This window comes from Vombatus ursinus, unplaced genomic scaffold, assembly GCF_900497805.2.
Source record: "Vombatus ursinus unplaced genomic scaffold, bare-nosed wombat genome assembly UNPS02009106.1, whole genome shotgun sequence".
Lineage (NCBI taxonomy): Eukaryota > Metazoa > Chordata > Mammalia > Diprotodontia > Vombatidae > Vombatus > Vombatus ursinus.
In genome coordinates this window covers 9,491-30,006 of record NW_020948884.1, presented here as the reverse complement: position 1 = coordinate 30,006, position 20,516 = coordinate 9,491, and the positions used below count along the sequence as shown (strand labels likewise).

The window sequence follows — 20,516 nt, the reverse complement described above, 5'->3', positions numbered from 1 at the left end:
CTAGCCCCAACCTGCATTGACTGATTAATAATATGCTCCTATTACTTGAGAGTTGATGCCCCTCAAAGACTGGAAAGGTGTGAAACTAGCTTGACTGAGACATTCAGTATCTCTGTGAAACTTACCTGTGGGTATGGCGCAATGCCTGGCACTCTGTCCACAGTGAATAACACAAAGTCTTGACCTCCAGTAACTTAACACAGTGGAACTAGTGGGCCAGGAAAGGAAGGAGAATTTGGAAGAAAGGAAAAAAGAAGAGAAAGAGAGGAAAAGGAGAAGACAGTATGTTGTGGTTGAAATCATGCAGGATTTTACATAAAAAGGCCTAGGTTTGAATCTTGGCTCTGCCTCCTAACAGATATATGACTGAATAAATTCCTTCCCCCTCAATTTCTCCATTTGGTTCTCAGTTTCTTTATCTGTAAAACGAAGGGGGTTGGAATAAATAATCTCTAAGCTTCAGCTCCTATTAAACTAGGTTTGGGGATTAAAAAAAAAGAAGCAGGAATTGAGAGCATTCTGTTTGGAAGACATGGAGAAGAAAGGCGCTAAGGCATAAAACCCCCTGGGAGTCAGTATCAATAGCTCAGTTCAATTAAACAAGGGTTGATTACCCAGTCACATATTTATATAGGCTTTGGCTTTCCTCACAGCCCTGTAAAGTACGTAGCACAAATTTTCTTATTCCCACTTCACAGATGGGGAAACAGGCTCAGAAAGGTTATCAGTCACCTAAGGTCACACAGGTAGTAAGCAGTACTGTGAGGATTGCACACAGGTGTCTTTGTCCATTCCCTCTATGGCAACCACAGCCCTGAGCTCAGGTACCTGCGGCACATGACCCACTGGTACAGGACACTTAGAAGGTATGGTGTCAGGACCGAGGATGGCTGCAACCTGGGCAGGGGCAGAATGTAGTGGAATGAGCCCTGGAACAGAGTCTGGAAGACCTGGGCTCAAATCCTAATTCAGGCACTTATTAGCTGTGTGACTTTGGGCACGTCCCCTAATCTCTCTGAACCTGTTTCCTCTCCTATAAAATCAGAGGGATGGATTCGATGGACATTAAGGTATCTCCTCAGCTCTGATTCCATGAGCCTCTTACCTCTAAGGTTCCCTCCTCACATCTAAGTCCATGAGCCCCTGACCTCTAAGGTTCCCTCCTCACATCTAAGTCTATTATCCCATAAGATGGGAATCAAGATGCTCCAGCCCGCTGCACGTGTCAAAGTTTCTGCGCCTGCGCAGCAAGAGGGGCGCCGACTTAAGATGCCTCGGAACCTTTGTACGATGGCTTCGTTTCCCCTCCGGAAGCCTCTCCGTGGTGGACAAGCCCGGATCTGTCTCCTCTGCGCTCTGACAGAGGCACCGGAAGTGACCCGTCCTGGGCGCCGCCGCCGCCGGGAGGAGCTGCCACGTCCGAACCCGGGAGCCGCCGCCGCCGCTGCCGCCGCCATGGTAAGAGCCCTCTGCTCTGCGAGTCCAGCTGTGGGAGCCCCCGGCGCGGACCCGCGGTGGGGAGGAGGTGGTGAGGCGGGAGGCAGAGGCCGCTGCTTCCCTCACCCCACCCCCATCCCCCGGGACAGGGGGCTGGACGCCCCGCCGGGGTGTGAGGAGACCCGCGGGCCCTGCCCGGAGCCAGTGGGGCGACAGGCCCAGCCGACCTGGCTCCTGTCTCCGTCCGAGAACGAGGGCGGCTAGTGACCGACCCTCCATCCCGGGGCGGCGGGCCAAAGTCCCCTGACCCCTGCGCTGCTCCTGCTTGTTCCGGTGTAAACCGAGGGGTCTGGACGAGATAAGACGCCCGGGCCGCCCTGGTCACGCGGGTCAGTTTCCCCCACGGGTGGGGCAGAGACGTGGCTCTTCATCCATCCGTGAAGCACTTACTGCGGACCGGGCTTTGGGGCTGCGAAGACCCGAAGGAAACACCCCAGTTCGGGTCCTCAGAGGGCTTGAGGCCGCCCTGGAGAGGGAGCAAACGTGTCTCCAGTCCAGTAGAGGCGAAAACGTGCCCCGAGATTTCTGGGGGCGGGGTGGGGGGAATCGCGATAGGCCTCCGATAGGCGATGCGACAGTGGAGCTTTTAGCCCTCAAGCTAAGTCCGGGGCTTCTTCTATGAGAGCAGTCTAAGCACTTAAGGGGATGCTTCATAAATATGGTTTAAGATTCAGTAAATATCAATTAGACAGGGTGTCCCGAAAGTCTTAGTGCAACCTAAAGCTTTAATAACTTAAAACTACACCGAGACTTTTGGGACACCCTGTCTGGAACCCAAGTTGGAGCACATTACGTGATAAGGGAAAAATCACTTATAATGGAAAATAGAGGCACATGGTGCCCCGAAAATAACATGGAACTTGCGGTCCGGAGGCCTGGGTTCTAGTTGAGGCTTAACTCGGGGTGTGATCCTGAGCTGTCCAGCCTGGACTCTAAAGTCTAGCCCTAATCTGTGATTCTCTTCTTTAAGTCTTAAGTTCATTGCTTAGGCTCCATCTTTTTATGAGTGAGCCCTGCCTCGGGGTGTTTATCAAAGTCCAAACAAGTGATTGAACTAGGAAGCAAATCGTCTTTTAGACTCCGTGTACAAAATGCTCTGCTGATACCAAACCACGGTTCATCCCGAGGAATGTTGTACCTCTGAGGCTGGTTTCCCCCTGGGACTTTTAGTGGGAAAGTGGTTCTCTCTTCATTCAGCTACGCTGAAAGGTTAAGAATAAACTATGAACATCCATAATTTAACCTTAATAACTCATTGTGAGTCTTCCACTAATGTGGCTATATTTCAAATTGTATTTTTTTCCTTTAGAACTATTTTGATAATCAATCAATAAACATTTATTAAGTGCCTTTGTACCAGGTACTATGCTAAGTGCTGGGGATACAAAGAGGCAAAAGATGTACCCTCCCTTCAAGGAATTCAGTCTAATGGGGGAGACAACCTGCAAACAGCAAACCATATACAAAATAAATAAGAAATAATTAACAGAGGGGAGGCACTAGAATTAAGAGAGGTTTGGAGAAGAAATCTTAGTTGGGACTTAAAGCAAGCCAGGAAGGTCAGTAGTAAAAGCAGAGGAAGGAGAGCATTCCCACATGGGGGAATAGCCAGAAGAGAAAGCCCAGAGCCAAGACAATTCATCATATAGAATATCTATTTTATTTGTTCCATAGTTCCCTCTTGCAATCTTCAAGAGGTGTTCCCTAGTTCTGATTTTTTAAAATTTGGTGAACAAAAATATATTCACTCCATTCAGCTACTTGGTGCTATAATAGACTGCTTATATCCTACCCCTGTATCCAGTCCCTGCCTTCACTGTTCTCAAATAAAGAATACTAAATCTTGTAATATTTTTCTAGTGTATTTAAACAGGAAAAGTTGAAATGGATGAAGTTACAAGAAATATCCATATCATACCTAAATATATAATTTTGCTCTTTTCGTATAATTTTAATATTGGCTATACTTCATTGCTTCAGGTCTTCCTATTGGTAGTCCATTATTAGTAATAATTGCTATATACATAATACTTTGTGGTTACAAAGTGCTTTGCACAGTCCCTGCCCACAAAGAATTTGCAGGCAAGTGCAAAATCCCATTCAATTCAGGAAGCATTTATTAAGAACTTGCTGTGGGCCAGGTGTTCTGAACTAAGGATAAAAAGACAAAAAGGAAAAAAGTTGTTGCCCCCTTGGAACATACCTTATTTTGAAGGGAAGGGGAAACAGCATGCATGTAGGTAGGCAAATGTAAAACACAAAGTAATTACAAAATGAGGAGAATGCTGACAGCTACAGGCTGGCACACACATAAGGCACGATGTCACAAGCTCTATAAGAGACAAAAAGTGCCCTTGGAATTCAAAGGAGGCCAAGGTCCCTTTTGTTCTGTGAAGGTGACCAGAGAAGGCTGCCTAGAAGGGGTAGGATCTTCAGTTGGGCCTTGAATGATGGATGGAATTTACAAAGGCAGAAAACTATGGCACTAGCACCATAGCCCTACACACATCTTGAAGTCGTCATAATCCAAATGTGCTCTACAGACCATTTAGCACACAGATATGCTGCCAGTGTTAGATGGATGACTTCATTCAGTCAGAAATGTATGTTAAGTAGCAGCCCCAGGAGGATTGTGGCCCAAGATTGGAAAGTAAAGGAGGTCTAATCCAATTTGTACAGAAAGTGCTACAGAAGAAGTAGAAAGTGACCATAGACTATAATTGTTGATGTTTATATTGAGAAAATTTTGAAAGGATAGAGGACCATTAGATGGAAATAATGGATCAGATTCCTGAGGAGGTTGCTTTATAATTGCCATTATTAATTTAATGTAATCTTTGGTTTTAGGTGTCAGTCATTAACACTGTGGATACCTCCCATGAGGACATGATTGTGAGTATTCCGTTTAACAATTACTTAAAGCAAATCTGAAATTGACATTCCTGTGGGATGGCAGAGTTTTTATTTTTAATTATGCAGTTTTGATGTGTTAGTTTATGAATCAAAATGGGTTTTGGGGGTTTTTTTAGAATTTGCCAAACTCTAGTATTTAGCCATTAGATGACCACATCCTGCCTTTCTTAGAGTAACAGGTCCTCTTCAGAAATGCTCCCATTGTTTGAGAGGCTGTAGTATCAGCATAGAGTAGGAGGCCATAACCCTTTTCATGTCATGGTCCCTTTTGGCAGCAATCTGGTAAAGAAGCATAGGGACCCCTTCTCAAAATAATGCTTTTAAATGCATAAAATAAAATATGCAAGATTACAAAGGAAGCCAGTTTTACTGAATTATAGTTGAATGCTTAGAGATCCCAGGTTAAGAAATCCTGGTATAGACGCAGGTGTTACTTTCCATCCTGATGTTCAGCAGCTTTTTCTTTTGGGCCACACAGTGATTGGCAGCTGGCTTTTCTTTTTCTAAACCTTCTGCTGAAAGTATTTCACATCCTGGGTTGTTTTGTTGGCTGTGATGCTGCCTCTTCAGGGTCTCCAAAGGCTATAATGCAATTGTTAGAAAAGAGAAGATATAGTCCTGAGACTTCGAGATCCAGATTTGGCCAGAACCTGAGGGAAATAAAGGGTTGGACCTTGATCTCCTAGAGGAATCTGAATACTTTCCTTGAATAGTTCAGTAACGTCCTATGGTCCAGCTTTGATAGGAAATTGGAAAGTAAATGACTGGGGCAGTATGTTAGTATAAAATAAATAAGCTCAATTAGTCTAATAAAGCTAGTTATTACAGGTAGCAGAGAGTTGCTTGAAATTCCTATGGTACAAGTCAACAGCGCAGCCAGTGCATATGGTAAAGGTGTCTGAAATATTTTGTGGGAAAGGAACAACAAAGGTTTTTGAGTGGTTAAGATTGTGGGAAGAAGGAGTAAAAGAACGGTTCTAGCCTGCCTTTCAGATTCAGTAACCTTTTATTATGCATTTCGAATTTATTTCCTGTGTGCTAGATATAGACATTAAGGATACAGAAGTGAATAAGACAAGGTCTCTCTGCCCTCCAGGAGCTTACCTATGGTGGGGTTACAATACACACTAAGAAAATGCATCTATGTGTTCAGTTGACAAGGTGTAAAGGGACTTTAAGTATTTAATACTAGCTGTGTCTTTAACTTATTTTCTCACTTTAAAAAGAACGTTTTATATTGGAGAACACAATTTATAATCTTCATGTAGTATAAACTGACTTTTGTAGTATAAATCTGAATTTCTTCAGATTTCTCTGGGACTAAATTGGCTTGAACAGTGTTTTTATTTTTTTCAAATTTAAAATCTCTGCCTTAGTAACAATGGGTGTGAACCTCCAGAGTCTACAAATCTCCTGATTTCTCTGTTCCCTATTCAGCATGATGCCCAGATGGACTATTATGGCACCCGTTTGGCCACCTGCTCGTCAGATAGATCTGTCAAAATCTTTGATGTGCGGAATGGGGGTCAGATTCTCATTGCTGACCTGAGGGGGTGAGTATATCGAACACTGAGAAAATTCTGGGGGAAAAAAAAAGATTTTGCTGCTCAGATATTATATAATAGACTTTGGAAAATGAAATAACAATCTAGACTTGATCAGATCTTATGTGTTTATCAGAGAGGATGGAGAGGAAGCCATTATCCTACAGAGCATATCTCTGCTGTTAAAAGCCTTGTTTTGCCGTAAGTGATTCCAGCATTAGCTGAAGCTCTTTAAAGGAAATGGCTTCATTGGAATAATATCCATAATCCCATTAATTCCCCTGATTCCTAAAGCAGGAGTTAATCAGTTGGGGAAAATGAGGCATAAGGAGATTAGATAATGTGCTCTCAGACAGTTGAAGAGGGGAAAGAGGAGGGGTCTTGGTTTCCCAAATTGTAACTGAAATGCTAAGTTCAGTATTTTTCAAAAATACAAGCAAAACAAAGAAGTACCATCAATAGATTGCTAGGACCACATCTTGTAAATTCTCTACTCCTCCCTTCATTGAATTGTATGCCTGTACTTAGGAAAGCGTCAACAGTAATTCTTCCATATTCAGTCCAGCACCAATAGGAGCATCAAAGGTAGTAGAAATCAATCTAGTCATAGTTTAATTACCAGTTCTTTTACTGTGGCTCAGGTCAAGCTATTAGCCCAGTAAACCCAAGGGGAGAACAGCTGCTTGAGATTTGAAACCCTCTCTGGTACAGGAGAAAGTAGAGACTGATGATGATGAAGTTAGCCTCTCTTTGGGCCAAAGCAGTGGAGCCCATGAAACATTGTGGCAATCCAGCTCAATAAGACACGTACAAAGGTACAAAGACAGAAATGAAACAGTCTACCTGAGAGGGCTTTAGACACAACATATATGCTGATAAGTAAAGACAGGACAGAAGAGGGAGAGAGCACTAACAAGCAGGAGGGTTGGAGAAGGCTTCACAGAGAAGACACCTGGAATGAGGCTGGAAGGTTCTAAGGAGCAGAGATGAGGGCAGATTGTATCCCAGACATCAGAGACAGCCTTCTGTGCAAAGGCATGGCATGGAAACAGGGTATTATACCAAGTTCAGTGAACAGAAAGTTGCTCAGGAACATCTCTCCTATGGAGGGAAGTAATATGAAAAAAGGCTGCCATCTATTGGAGCCAAATTGTAGAAGACCATAAATGCCAGGGCCAGGAGATTACATTTTATCCAAGATGGAAAGCCACTGAAGATTTTTAAATAAGTGAGTAGCATGGTCAGACCTCAGGAATATGATTTTGCCAGCTGTGTATAGGATGAGTTGGAGAGGAGAGAGACTGAAAACAGATGCCAGTTGGGAGATTGTTATTATTATGGGCCAGGTAAGAAGTGATGAGAGCCTTATTAGGGTGGAGAGAAGGGGATAGATAGGAAAGGTATGGAATAGAGTGGACAAGACCTTGCAACCAGTTAGATATGTAGGGAGAAGGAATAAGGGAGAGAAAGAATCATGGATGATACAAGTTACAAACCTGGGATTCTAGGAGAATGGCGTGACTGCTTTGTTGTACCTCTGCCTTCTGGGAAGCAAGAAACATGGATTTTAGTCCCAGCTCTACCCCGTACTACCTGTGTGAGATCTTGAGCAAGTCAGCATAATTTTGGGCTTCTGTCTCCTCATCTGTAAATTAAAGGGTTCCTTTAATCAGTGGTTCCTAGCCTCTTTTAAGCAGACACATCAGATCATAGATTTAGAATTCAAAGGTCATCTAAGCCAAATCCCCTCCCATTTAATAGATGAGGAAAACTGAGGTCAAGAGAGGATCCAGGGCCTCTGATTCTTAGTCCCTTGCTTCTTGCCCTTTGCCACACTACCTCAAAACCCATTTATAACTTTAAAAAATGTTGCACCCCCTCATATGGTAGTTATACTGTTAGTGTTCAGTGAGGCTTCTATTAATTTGGTAATACTTTAAAATTAATTCCTATTTTATTAATTATAATAGCATCTACATATATCTGAAAAACTCATTATCCATAATGTTTATTTTGTTGGGGCTAAGAATAAATAATACTCAAATCTGGCCTCAGACACTTGACAATTACTAGCTGTGTGACCCTGGGCAAGTCACTTAACCCCATTGCCTAGCCAAAAAAAAAAAAAAGAATAAATAGTACTCGATTCACATCTGAATCCATAGGTCAGAAACCATGGGCAAGATTATCCCTAGAGCCCCTTCTAGCTCTGAATGCTATGATTCTACCTAGCAATGGACATTTTGGGAAAAGCCGTTGTTTCTGTCATTACCTGAGCAGTTTTGTCCTTAGATATTGTTTCAGCCGATAATAGAGCTATGGAATAGAGCTGGCTAGTCTAATCCACCCCTGGCCCACCCCCATACTACAGGTTAGGAAACTAAGTCTCCAAGAGCAGAAGGGCTTCCCTGGGGTTACAGGGGCAGGATTCCTGTGGGGTACAGTGGAAAGAGTGCTGCCTGAGTTCAGAACGGCAGCACCTAGATTCAGAGCCCAGCTTTTTGGTGACCTTGGGCGAGGAGCTGAATGAACCTCATTGGGCCTTAGCTTCCTCATCGGTAAGATGAAGGGGTTGGGCTAGACAGCTTCTAAGGTCCTTTCCAGCCTTAAAACTGTGATCCTAATGCAGTGTTCTTTCCTGCTAAACTGCGCACCTCAGGAAGCCGTTTTCAAATCTGTCTGTGTTTGTGAACCCAAAACTTTGTGTGACACATTCCCAAACCCTTATTTGGCAGTTTAGAAATCTTTGGGCTTTCTTACAGTCATGAAGGCCCCGTGTGGCAAGTGGCCTGGGCTCATCCTATGTATGGAAACATCTTAGCCTCCTGCTCCTATGACCGGAAAGTCATCATCTGGAAAGAAGAAAATGGCACGTGGGAAAAAACATATGAGTACACGGGACATGACTCTTCAGGTATGACATGGTCTGATGAGAAAGTACTCATTAAGAAGTATGTAATTATGTGACATTCATATGTCTGAAACATTGCTCTTCCTCCAGCCCCTCATCTTGATTTTCTCTTTTTACTCACATGTTTCCCTCTTGCTGGCATTTGGTTGCCTTCTCTCTATCTGTCCCATTGCTAGAAAAACTTCCCATTCCTCAGCTCCTCCTAATGCCTAGAACCCTTCCTGCTTCTGTCTCCTTTGTGGGACACTCTTCTTTCCTCACTGTCGATGTTTTTCCAACAGTGAACTCGGTGTGCTGGGCCCCCCACGACTACGGGCTCCTTCTTGCCTGTGGCAGCTCTGACGGGGCCATCTCCCTGCTGAGCTACGGTGGCGAGGGGCAGTGGGAGGTGAAGAAGATCAACAATGCCCACACCGTAAGTCCTGTGCATTCGGGCGGTGGTTTCATTACAGGCAGTTTCAAGCAGTTTGCAGTTCTTGCCCCTCCAGAATAGTAGGGGGCAACCCAGATCCTAGAGAAATAATTGACCTAACCCAAGGTCAGCCTTGTCCTTAGCGGAAAGAGATGTCATTTTTTCACACTAAGCTTATCCAGGAGACTGAGGGTATCAGGTGCCAACTTGATAAAAATTTGTCGTTCTTGCATGCTGGAGGAGGTAGGGAGGCATAGTACCCATTATAGGCTGGGTGGCATATGGTGCTGACTTGCCTGGGTTGTGAAGATCAGTTAATACCGCTCTCCTCAGTGGCAGGGGCGGGGATGTGGCAGTAGCTACTCATCCATGGGGCATCTTTAAAGCGCTGCCATAGGCTGGCAACCTCAAGTGCATCATTTGGCCATGACAGTCTTGGGGAATTCGTTTCCCTCTACTCCAGAGCATTAAAACTAAAGCAAGCAAGCAAGTGAATAGCTTTTTTTTTTCTTTTTTATATGTTTTATTAATGTTTTTTTTATACACCACAGTGACTCTGCTGTCCTTCTCCCCAGCCCTCATAGAACTTTTCCTTTTAACAAATACATACGTTTGAGAAAAACAAATCCACACATTGGCCACATTTGAAAATTTTTCCTCATTCTATACATATGGCCACCATCTTTCTGTGAAAAAGTAGGAAGAGTGATGCTTCATCATCAGTCTTCTGAAGTCACAATAGTTCACTGCATTGATCAAACTTCTGAAATCAAAAGAGGTGCTGTTAACTGTTTCTGTATAGATGAAACTTCTCCCTCCGTCTTTGACTTTGTAGGAATAGATGTGTGGTCCTGGTAAGAAAGTGCCGACATACTTGAGTATGTACACTTGAATAACTTTTTTGGTGTAATTGTAGATTTTTTTTCCGTAATGATTGGACCAGTTTACAGTGAGGCCTGTCTTTCCACAGCCTCACCAAAATTTACCATTCTGATCTTTGTCATCTTTGCCAATCAGATGGGAAGTCAGTGAAGCCTCAGGGTTGTTGTCATTCTCGTTTCTCTTTAAATTGTTGATTTGATGCGATCCTGCGTAAGGTTGTTGAGTTTGTATTTCTTCTTTTGAAAACGGCCTGTTCATGACCTTTGATCACTGTCCAGGGAGTAATAGGCCATAAAGCTAGTGAAAGACAAGGAGAATGGAACGTGTCAGTTCCAGATTTTCATTACCCCAAATACAACTAATATCAGCTTAGCTGAAATCTCAAAGCAGGTGGCTAAAAGCGTAGACAGTTTCTTTGCAGATTCCTAAATCTACTTCAAGCCTTGCTTGTATATAAAAGAGCCCTGGGAGTCTTGCTATCAGGGCTTGGCCATTTCTTCTCTTCTGAGTAGTCCATTTAGAAAATTCTAGCGAGCCCAGGATAAATTTTCCCTATGCTTTGACTCCCTCTCCACCTCCTTTAGAATCCCTAGCTTAACTCCAGACTTAACTCAGGTGCCACTTCCTACAGGAAGCCTTTCCTGATCCCCCTCGTTGTTTGTGCTCTCTCCTTCCTTAGCCACTCTGTTGAGGTGTAGTACCTAAGCTACCTGGGGGTGGGGCCTGTTTTTATTTTTGTCTTTATGTCTGTAGCCCCCACCACAGTGCCTTGTACAGTAATAGGCGCTGAATAAATGCTCATTGTGTTGGATGACCTCGTATAACTGGCTTCTGGAATTTCAGGAAAGCCTGTGCCCTGCATCTTCCTCATAGAGTAGCTACTCTTTCCTTGCAAGTGAACCTGTCCTGTTAATCTGTGGCGTAGAAAGCCAAGGAGCATCTTGCTTCCTTCTCTGTTCAGATTGGCTGCAATGCTGTGAGCTGGGCTCCTGCCGTCGTACCCGGGAGCCTGGTAGACCAGCCATCTGGACAGAAGCCAAACTACATCAAGAAGTTTGCCTCGGGCGGCTGTGACAACCTGATCAAGCTGTGGAAGTAGGTGGGCCCTCTGGGGGATGTGGGCCTTTGGGTTGCCTTAGAGATAGAGTCCTTGCTGCTCCCCCAGACTCACGTTAAACAAGGCTGGCTCCTTTGCCTCTTCCTTGTGTCTCCAGAGTATCTTCCCTCACAGCCTTCACTGTGTCAGGGAGTTCTGAAACTGATCTCTCTTCATCATCGTGGACGTTTGGTAATAGTCAGCCCTTTATTGTTCAGCTGGAGTCCCACCCTCAGGATACATGGGGGCAAGTGAACTGTCCTTGGAGGCAACCTTTTTACAGGGTACAGTTAGTCATATTAAGTAGATTTCAACAGACTGAGAGGAAAAAAAATCTAAATAATAAAAATATAATCTGTATATCTCTTTAAGGATTGCAGAGTGCTTTATATGTGATAGCTCGTTTGAGCCTCACAACCACCTTATAAGGTAGATGTCCTTACTGTCCACATTTTACAGATGACAAAACTGAGGCAGACAGGTCAGATGACTCGCCCAGAGTCATTGGATGTCAGATTCAGGATTTGGACTCATGTCTCCCTGGGATTCAGATCCAGTGTTCTTATCTACTGGGCTACCTTGATGCAAAAAAGAATAAAGAACTCGCCATCCCCCAAGTGGATACTCAGAATTCAGTTTGTGGTGTATTGGTCTGAGGAAAATTCCCATTGTCCAGACAGCCCAGTACTGAGGATCATCATTGTTCACTTAGAAAAAAGACAGCCGGCTATGAGCTGCTTTCCTCCCTTTCTTGTCTGTCTGCTCTTTAGGGAGGAGGAGGATGGTCAGTGGAAAGAGGATCAGAAGCTGGAAGCCCACAGTGACTGGGTCCGAGATGTTGCCTGGGCCCCCTCTATCGGCCTGCCGACAAGCACCATTGCCAGCTGCTCCCAGGTGAGCCCCAGTGTACGAAGAAGGGTGGCCAAGTGATTAGTCTTTGAGGTGACAGACGGGATAATCGGACAAAGGTGTGGCCTCATCCTTTGTGAGACACACTTCGGAGAATCACCATGAACCAGAGACAGGAATTGTCCAGCTTTGGAGGCCAAAGATAATAGGGACACCAGAGAGCAGGCTTCAGTCTGCTGGGGAAAACGACCAGTTAACAAAACCAGCAGCAGCTGCGTGACAGATATGAAAATGGCAGTGTCTTCAGTGATTGTTAACCTTGCTGCTAGAGACATGGTCAGCCATAGTCAGTGCTTCCTCTAGAACGTAGAGTAAATGTGTTGTTTCTTTTTTGTCCTTTCTTTTCTCGTCCTCAGTTTGAAATGAAGTACACATCTCATTTCTGTCTTTGTATCCTTGGTGTCTGCCCAGTGCATGTAGTAGACACCTAATAAATGCTTGTTGGTTGATCTAGACAGTTAAAACTCAGTCAACTGGGGAAATTCTCATGAAAAATTATCAAAGAGAGTAGAAGAGATTTAGCAAATACGGGAGGGTAGATTTGTCCAAGTCTTTGGTCTGTACAAACTTAGAGTTAGCAGAATGGACCAAGGAAAAGTGGAGTCACTAGAACAAAGGAAAAAATAGGGTAATCAGAGAAAGTAAGCTCTTGTAACCCCATCTGAAGGGAGAGCTTTCTTTGGGGCAGTGGGAGGGAGGTTGGACCTGGAGCCTAAGAGCAAAAAAGTCTAATTTGGTGGTGTGAAAACTTCCCCATTTTCATTATGTGAAACTGATTTGGAGTATGGACATAAAAGGTTGTGTTTTGTTTCCTATCCTTTTAAATTTAAGTTCCTAAGGAAAGTGAGGCAATAACCCCAGGGAAAGCCTTTGCTCGTCATACTATGAGGGGTACAGACACCCAGCAGAGACCTCCTAAAGGTTTCCACTGTCCACTGAGCCCCATGACTGCACTTTTTTCTAGGATGGTCGAGTGTTCATCTGGACCTGCGATGATGCTTCTGGAAACACATGGTCTCCCAGATTACTGCACAAGTTCAATGATGTTGTGTGGCATGTAAGCTGGTCTATCACTGCCAACATCCTAGCTGTTTCAGGAGGAGACAACAAAGTAAGTGTTACCTTTCATTTGAAACCCTTCAGCTCTTGGAATGAGAAGCCTCACAATTGGGGGATAGGGAGACATCAGAAATCTTTTCAAAATAAAGTTATTGATGCCTTTTGTTTTACATCACAGTCATTTCACAATCCTACACACACACATAAATATGCCGCATTCTGCACCCAATGTCATCTCCTGCCAACACCCACACCTAGCACCCATGGAAGGAGAGAGGTCCAAGATTGGTCATTATACCTACCCAGAGTCTGGCTTCCTTTGAGTATTGTCACAGTGTATATTGTTCTCCCTTTTCTGCTTACCTCGTTCTGTCTCAGTTCATATAAGCCTTCCCATATTTCTCTGAATTCTGCATATTTGCCATTTCTTATGGCACAATAATATTCCATTATACCACTTATCAGTTCAACCATGTAATCAGTGAGCGCCCACTTTGTTTCTGGGTTTTTTGGTTGTTTTTTTTTGTTTTTGTTTTTTTGCTACCACAAAAAAACTGCTACGGTGAATGTTTTGGTCTATATGAGGCCTTTCTGTCTTTGAGCTTCTTGGAGAATATGCACAGCATGGGATCTGTAGATCAAAAGGTCTAAACAATTTAGACACTTCCTTTCATTATCCTGAATATGTTCCAGAATGATTAGACCAAAGCACAGCTCCACTGATAATGTTTTATAGTTGCCTACCTTCCTCCAGCCCCTCCTGCATTAGCTATTTCCATCTTGTCATCCTGATTTGCATTCAAAAAAGATTTTGAACATACAAAAACCTAAATGGAAGTTAATGTCTTCTTCTTCCCAGAATGAATGATCTGTGTTTTGACCACTAGAGGGTAGCATTGGTCTTCTTCCGATCAAGATTTGACTTGCTTATTCTGTTAGCTTGGGAGCAGGAGAGGGGGAGAGTAGGAAGGGGCGGGGCACATATGACCAGTTTTCATCTTACACAAGGCAATGATTTTTCAACTCAGTTTTGAAAAAAAAGAAAAGGAAAGAAAGAAACCACCAGGGAGGAGAAGGGTAGGATTTTTTTAAATGAGTTTTAGAATTTTTAAAATGTTCCCAAACACTAAGAAGGCAAATTTTTATATTGATTAAAGTCTTAATTGAGCACATCCTTTGTACCCAAGGTATTATGATATATGCGATGTGTCATGCTTCCTGCCCACCAAAGCTCATATGTACGTGAAGCAATTAGATTAACACAGGACAGGCTGTGATTTGGTGCTAGCATGTGTGCTGCTGATGGGCCTCTCGAGATCTGCACAGCGTGATATCTCTGCAGGCCAGAAAAATTGGGGCAGGTTTGCGGAAGAACTAGGTCTTCAAGTGGGCCAAACCTCAGAAGCAGGGTGACGTCTGTTACAGAAACCGGCTGCTAAAAAAGTATGGGAACATTCATCTTAAAAACCAAGTGATCTTTTACAGTACGTTTTGTTGGGGACAAGTTATTTTTAAAAATCTGCCTCCTCTAAGGCCTTGCCCTCCTGGACCTCTGTAGCATCTGACACTGCTGACCATGCCCTCCTGGGGATGGCCTCTCTACCTGGGGCTTTATAAACGCCACTCTCCCTTGGCTGTCCTCCTGCCTCTCATGCTTGGTCCTTCTCTTTTTACAAGGTGGGTGTGTCTTCACACTCTGTCCTTGGCCTCCTCCCCCTCTTGTCACTTTCCAGCCCCCCATTAGATCGTGAGGCCCATGAAGAGTGGGAAGTGGCAGTGGCTTGTGTTTGTGTCCCTGGCACTTAGCACAGGGCTTCGTGCGTAATCTCTCCCTGGTGGTCGTATCAGCTCTCATGGCCCGCAAATGATCCTACTCCTGGGCAGCCGTGGCTTCTCTCTTGAGCTCGCACCATCCATCTCTACCATGAGGATCTCAGGCTCATTATCTCTCCTTCTTTGTTTTGGACACTGGTGCTCCCTGTAGTCACGCCCCGGTTGTTCCCATTCCCTTTCTTCTCTCATGGTTCTCGCTGGTTCTGTGTCAGACGGTCGAGGCGTCTCCCCTCAACTCCTCTCCCCAGGACAAGCCTTCAGCACCACAAGCCTGGACAGCTGCTTTTGCCCCCTCCAGAGCCTCCCTGGCTCCCTTCTGTCCCTGGCTTCAGTCCATCTTTCATGCCACCTGGTATAGGTTGAGTTAGTCTGCGGACACTCCAAGCTTCGGGCTAGAGCTGGACAGACCTTTGTCTGTGGACAGCCTTTGCGGGTAACTTCATGAAGTCATACAAGCATTTATTAAGCCACTTATGTGTACTAGACGCTGTCCCTGGGGACACAAAGATGGAAACAGGTGCAGGATTACTAAGTAGGAGGAGGGCTGGGAGAACACACGCCCTAGGTTTCAGGAGGGCGTCATTGTGAAACATTGTTTTCCTGGTTCTGCTTCCTTCCCTGTGCATGCGTTCCTGCATGTGCTGGATTCAATTCAGCAAGCGTGGATCAGGTACTAGTGTGTGCACAGATTTGAGCTGAGGAAACAGACAAAAAGCTGGCAGAACCTGTTGTCAGGGGTGGGGGGCAGAAGAAGCAGCATTTCCCCAGTTGAGTAAATACAAAACCTCAAAAGTCACTTTAGAAGGAAGAGCATTAACAAGTAGAGGAAGCAGGAAAGGCCTCCAGGAGCTGGTAGCTCTTTAACTGAGCCTTACAGGGAGCCAGGGATCCCAGAAGGTGCCAGGGAGGGAGGAAAAAGAGACTTGAACAAAAAGCACAGAAAAGAGCAGGTGCCCAGCCCAGCTGCACCATGGTGGGGCGGTGGGGGGGAGGACATTTCCTAAGCCTGGGGCGGTAGGCGGCTGGAGCCTGGCCGCCGGGGCTTTTAGATGCCCAACAGAAGAGTCCATCTCGTGTCCGAGAGACAAGAGGGAGCCTCTGGAGCGGCTGCAGTGGGTGACGTGGTCAGACCTGTGCCGAAGGAATTTCAGGTTGATGGAGAATGGATGGGGGAGGGCAGAAAGTTGTGGCAAGAGAAAGGAGGTGATAGCAATAATCCAGAGAAAATGTGCTAAGGGCCTTAGCTTGCAGGTGGCTGGAGAGCACATGGACATGAAACGTGCTTTAGAGGCAAGATCGACAGAACTTGGCAACTGATGGGAAAGGGGATAAGTCAGGGGGCTGAGCACTTGTGAGCCTGGGGAACAAAGCGATGACAGGGCCCATAACGAGAGAGGTAGGAGCTTAGGGGCAAAGCTCTTTGAGTGAAACAAGACATACTTGTGTGAAAAGCTAAATAACGGACCTTATCAGTCAGCATCAAGGGCTCCATAAACTTTTTTTCAGTATTTTGATAAGTATTTCAATATAGTTGGTTTCTGTGTATTTTTATGAATTTAAAAACAGTATTCTAACAAAGAAGTCCATGATGCAGGAAAGGTTAAGAACTCCTGAACTTGATGGTGTAGTGCAGGTCCTTTCTGAGCTTTACATTCTCTGCCTCACAGATCATCAAGCACTCTATGATATGCTAAATAAGTTATTTTAATGGTCATCTTTTTTTAGCCCCCTTTACTTGCCTGTTGATCCCTCTCATAGATGCGAAACATCCCAGTCTATAAAGAACTGAACAAACTCCCCCTAGGAAAGTGATCCAGAAAATAAATGCTATGCACTCATAACAAGGAAAGATAATTGGTCAGAAAAACCTTTGTGAGAAAAGTATAAACTAAACCTTCCTGTTCCCAGAGAAGGAGTTTTCATGGCAACCTGAACTTAGCAGATTAAAATGCAATTGGGAAATATTTGACAAAATAAATATACAGCAAAACATATTGTGAATAGATGGTTCTCTTACTCAACGTGCAGCCCACGGGGATCCATCTGTGTGGTGTCGTGGCCCCTGTGCCTCTTTGACACTGCTGCTCTAGGTCACTTCCCTCCCACTAAGTAGAAAAAGGAACAGAAACCTTAGATTGCATTTCTTTGTGATTAAAATAAGTTATTTTGAAAAATCTCTAGTTTCCTTATTTTCTTTACTTCCTCTACCAAATGGATCCCAGACCCTGAATTCATACTTTGTTGTGCCATGTGGTGCTTATCCTTGTTTTCCAAAAAAAAATGCCCTACTAGAGAACCAGCCAGAGCCAGAGGCATCCCTCGGGTCCTTGCCAGTCTAGGCGAGGACAGAGTGGCACTGGTTCTTCAGCATGGTCTTTGTGTTCATGTCCGCAGACTCATGCTCACTGTGCCTCTTTCTTCGCCCCTGTTATTTGTCATGGGTTTGATAGAAGGAAAAACTTGGTGACAATTAGAACTCTTGGAAAGAGGAATGGCCTGCCTCTTGCAGTAAAGACTACTGGTCAGGCATGCTGTACAACTGTGGGTTGGATTAGATGGACGCAGGGCCTTTCTCCCCTGGAAGTTACATGAGGCTGCGGTTTTCCTCAATTTATGATCAGATAGTGTTACCAAAAGTGTATTTGTTTTAAAGAAATGGACTTTTGCAACAGTGAGCTGTTTGTAATTGAGCATTGTATCATTTTCTAAATCCAATACATCCCTCTGCCATTCATTATACATCTGAAACCCTCCTTTAAGATGAAGAGTGGGGATTTGAGGTGAGAGCAGAGGGGCTGAACCATGCCTATTACTTCATCAACATGGGGAAACTCCCACCAAAGCAGATGGGCCCTTCCCCGAGGTAGAAAGTTGCCCAAGGCCCTGAGGAGTTATGGGACTTGCCAGTGCTTCTACAGCCAGTATGTGGCCAAGATAGGACTAGAGCCAGGTCTTCTGACTGAGGGAAGTGGAGAGACCCACTCCCTCCCCACTACCCTGGGCAGATGTCCTTAACATGCTCGATGCCAGGAGAAGTAAAGAGCTTAGAGGAGACAGTCTCCACCTTCCTGTAACTTACAGTCTGGTTAAGGGGTCAGCACTAGCTACCTCACAAGTTGATTGTCAGAACCAGATGAGATAGTGTGTATAAAGTAGGGATTAAGCATTTGTGTTACACCTACTGTGTGCCAGGCACTGCGCTAAGCACTTTTACCAATACTTTCTCACTTGATCTTCACAATAGCCCTGTAGGGTAGGTGCTATTTTGATCTCCATTTTATAGATGAGGAAACTGAGGCAGACAGAGGTTTAGTGACTTGCCAAGGATCACACAGCTAGCGAGTGTCTGAGGCTGGATTTGAACTTAGGGCATCTTGACTCCAGGCCCAGGACTCTAGCCACTGTGTCTCGCTTTAAACTTTAAAGCGTTATGTGTCAGCTATTGTTATATTTTTATATATTAAACATAATATATATTTTATATACTTACTAAGCAATGTCATCATCTAAGTAATATGCTTTCTTTTTTTCCATTGTGGATAGTTAAACCTGTATCTTTCAAATTACTCTGTTTCACTGAAGCAGCTTTGTAATGTGCCAGGTAGTGCGGCATCATCTGTAAAGAGGAGGAACCTTTAAGAAGCTTGCCATCATCAGTAGAGTCCTCTTCTTGGCCATTACATGCAGCTCATTATCAATCTGAAGCCCTGCAGCTGGAGGGTCCAACCCCTCCCCCTCTCATAAAACACCCTCCGTGACATGTTTGGAACACTGAGCTTTCTGTTTAATGCATTCACTCAGTACTTAGCAGAGCATTGGACAGAACCATTTCTGTACTTGTATCCCTCATGACATCTTAAAGAGTTTTGACATACATATGAGACACATCTTGTCTGAAGAGAATCGTCAAAGCTCCATTTTTTTTATTAATTTATTTTGATTTATCAACAATCACTTCCATAAGTTTTTGAGTTTTAAATTTTTCTCTACCACCCTCCCCAAGATGGCACGCAATCTGACATAGGCTATACATATACATTCCTATTAAACATATTTTCAAATTAGTGGTGTTGTAAGAAAGAATTAGAACCAAAAGAAGTAACCACCAGAAAGAAGAAACAAAATACATCAGAAGAAAAAAAATAGCAAATAGTATGCTTCAATCTACATTCAAACTCCATAGTTCTTTCTTTGGATGTAGATAGCATTTTCCAGCTTAAGGCCTTTACAGATATCTTAGATCCTTGCATTGCTGAGAAGGGCTAAGTCTATCAATGTTAGTCATCACACAATGTGACTTACTGTGTACAACGTTCTCCTGGTCCTGCTCACTTCACTCAGCATCTGACCATACAAATCTTTCCAGGTTTTTCTGAAGTCAACCTATTCATCATTTCTTACAGCACAATAGTATTCCATTACATTCATATATCACAACCTGTTCAGCCATTCCCCAGTTGATGGACATCCCTTCAATTTCCAATTCTTGGCCACCACAAAAAGCTGTCAAGGCTGCATTTTGAATGGTTTTTTAAAACTCTTTACCTTATGATAATGAAACCTTTTGCTTTCAGGTTACTCTGTGGAAGGAATCAGTTGATGGACAGTGGATGTGTATCAGTGATGTCAACAAAGGCCAAGGTTCAGTGTCTGCAATCACAGAAGGCCAACAAAATGAGCAGTGACCACATCAGTGCCAGCAGGGCAGACCCACCGAGGAATCAGCCAGCCATGGAGCTGGAGGACAGCTGTCTGCGGCCAGGACCTCTGGAACTGCTACATCTGGGTCAGCTGATGAACAGGTTTTTCCCAAACTGGGAAGGGAAATGAGATGATTCCGAATTCAATAAGATCACGTGTTCCTACAAATAGATGCAACCACAGTATTGATCATCTGCCTTAAAATGATTCGATATGGTCTCTAAGTTAACCTGACTGGTTCAGAACGTTTAGAGTTTAAGAAAAATTATTACAAATGGTCTTCAAAGTTGTTCATTTTAAGATATTTTTTTTAGCCGCTACTTTTGTGTACCCCTTGAATTTGGGGTTTGTGTTGGGGGTGGGGTTGTTTTCAAAATAATTGAATAAAGTCAATAATTCTTTATTTTTGGTTATCAGTGTAGATTTTACAAAAGATTTCCACATCCAGCATCTTTTTGGGGATTCTCATTTCTGTTATTAGAGGTGAGGAATTAGAGCTCAAGGAGATAAAGTGCTTTGCCTGAGGTCTCACAGTAAGGAAACATGAGGATCCAGAAGCAGGTCTTCCTATCCTTAAATCCCGTGCTCTTTCCCATGTACTGCGCTGCCCCTAATGTCCTGATCTCAAGAGGAGAGGACAGAGTCACTCTCTTGAGCCTTTTTAAGGACATTTCATCTATTGTCATTCTCTCCTTGCTCCTCCAAGAGGATGCACCACCCCCACCACCTACCCCAGAAGCATGGGGTGTAGGATGATAA

At 44.1% G+C, this 20,516-nt stretch overlaps 1 protein-coding gene and 1 long non-coding RNA gene across 2 annotated transcripts; one reads left to right on the top strand and one right to left on the bottom strand.

The window, feature by feature from the left end:
- The first annotated feature begins 1,402 nt into the window (after positions 1-1,402).
- Positions 1,403-20,160, top strand: LOC114034808 (protein SEC13 homolog). The gene is made up of 9 exons (XM_027850601.1): positions 1,403-1,458; positions 4,345-4,389; positions 5,848-5,963; positions 8,717-8,868; positions 9,147-9,280; positions 11,121-11,254; positions 12,026-12,149; positions 13,129-13,275; positions 19,631-20,160. The coding sequence occupies exons 1-9, from the start codon at positions 1,456-1,458 to the stop codon at positions 19,739-19,741; spliced, it is 966 nt and encodes a 321-aa protein (XP_027706402.1). The 5' UTR covers positions 1,403-1,455; the 3' UTR covers positions 19,742-20,160.
- LOC114034809 lies at positions 4,759-7,573 on the bottom strand. The gene is made up of 2 exons (XR_003568150.1): positions 7,451-7,573; positions 4,759-4,992 (listed from the first exon to the last, which is right to left on the bottom strand). It is a non-coding gene; the product is annotated as an uncharacterized LOC114034809 (long non-coding RNA).
- Positions 20,161-20,516: the final 356 nt, after the last annotated feature.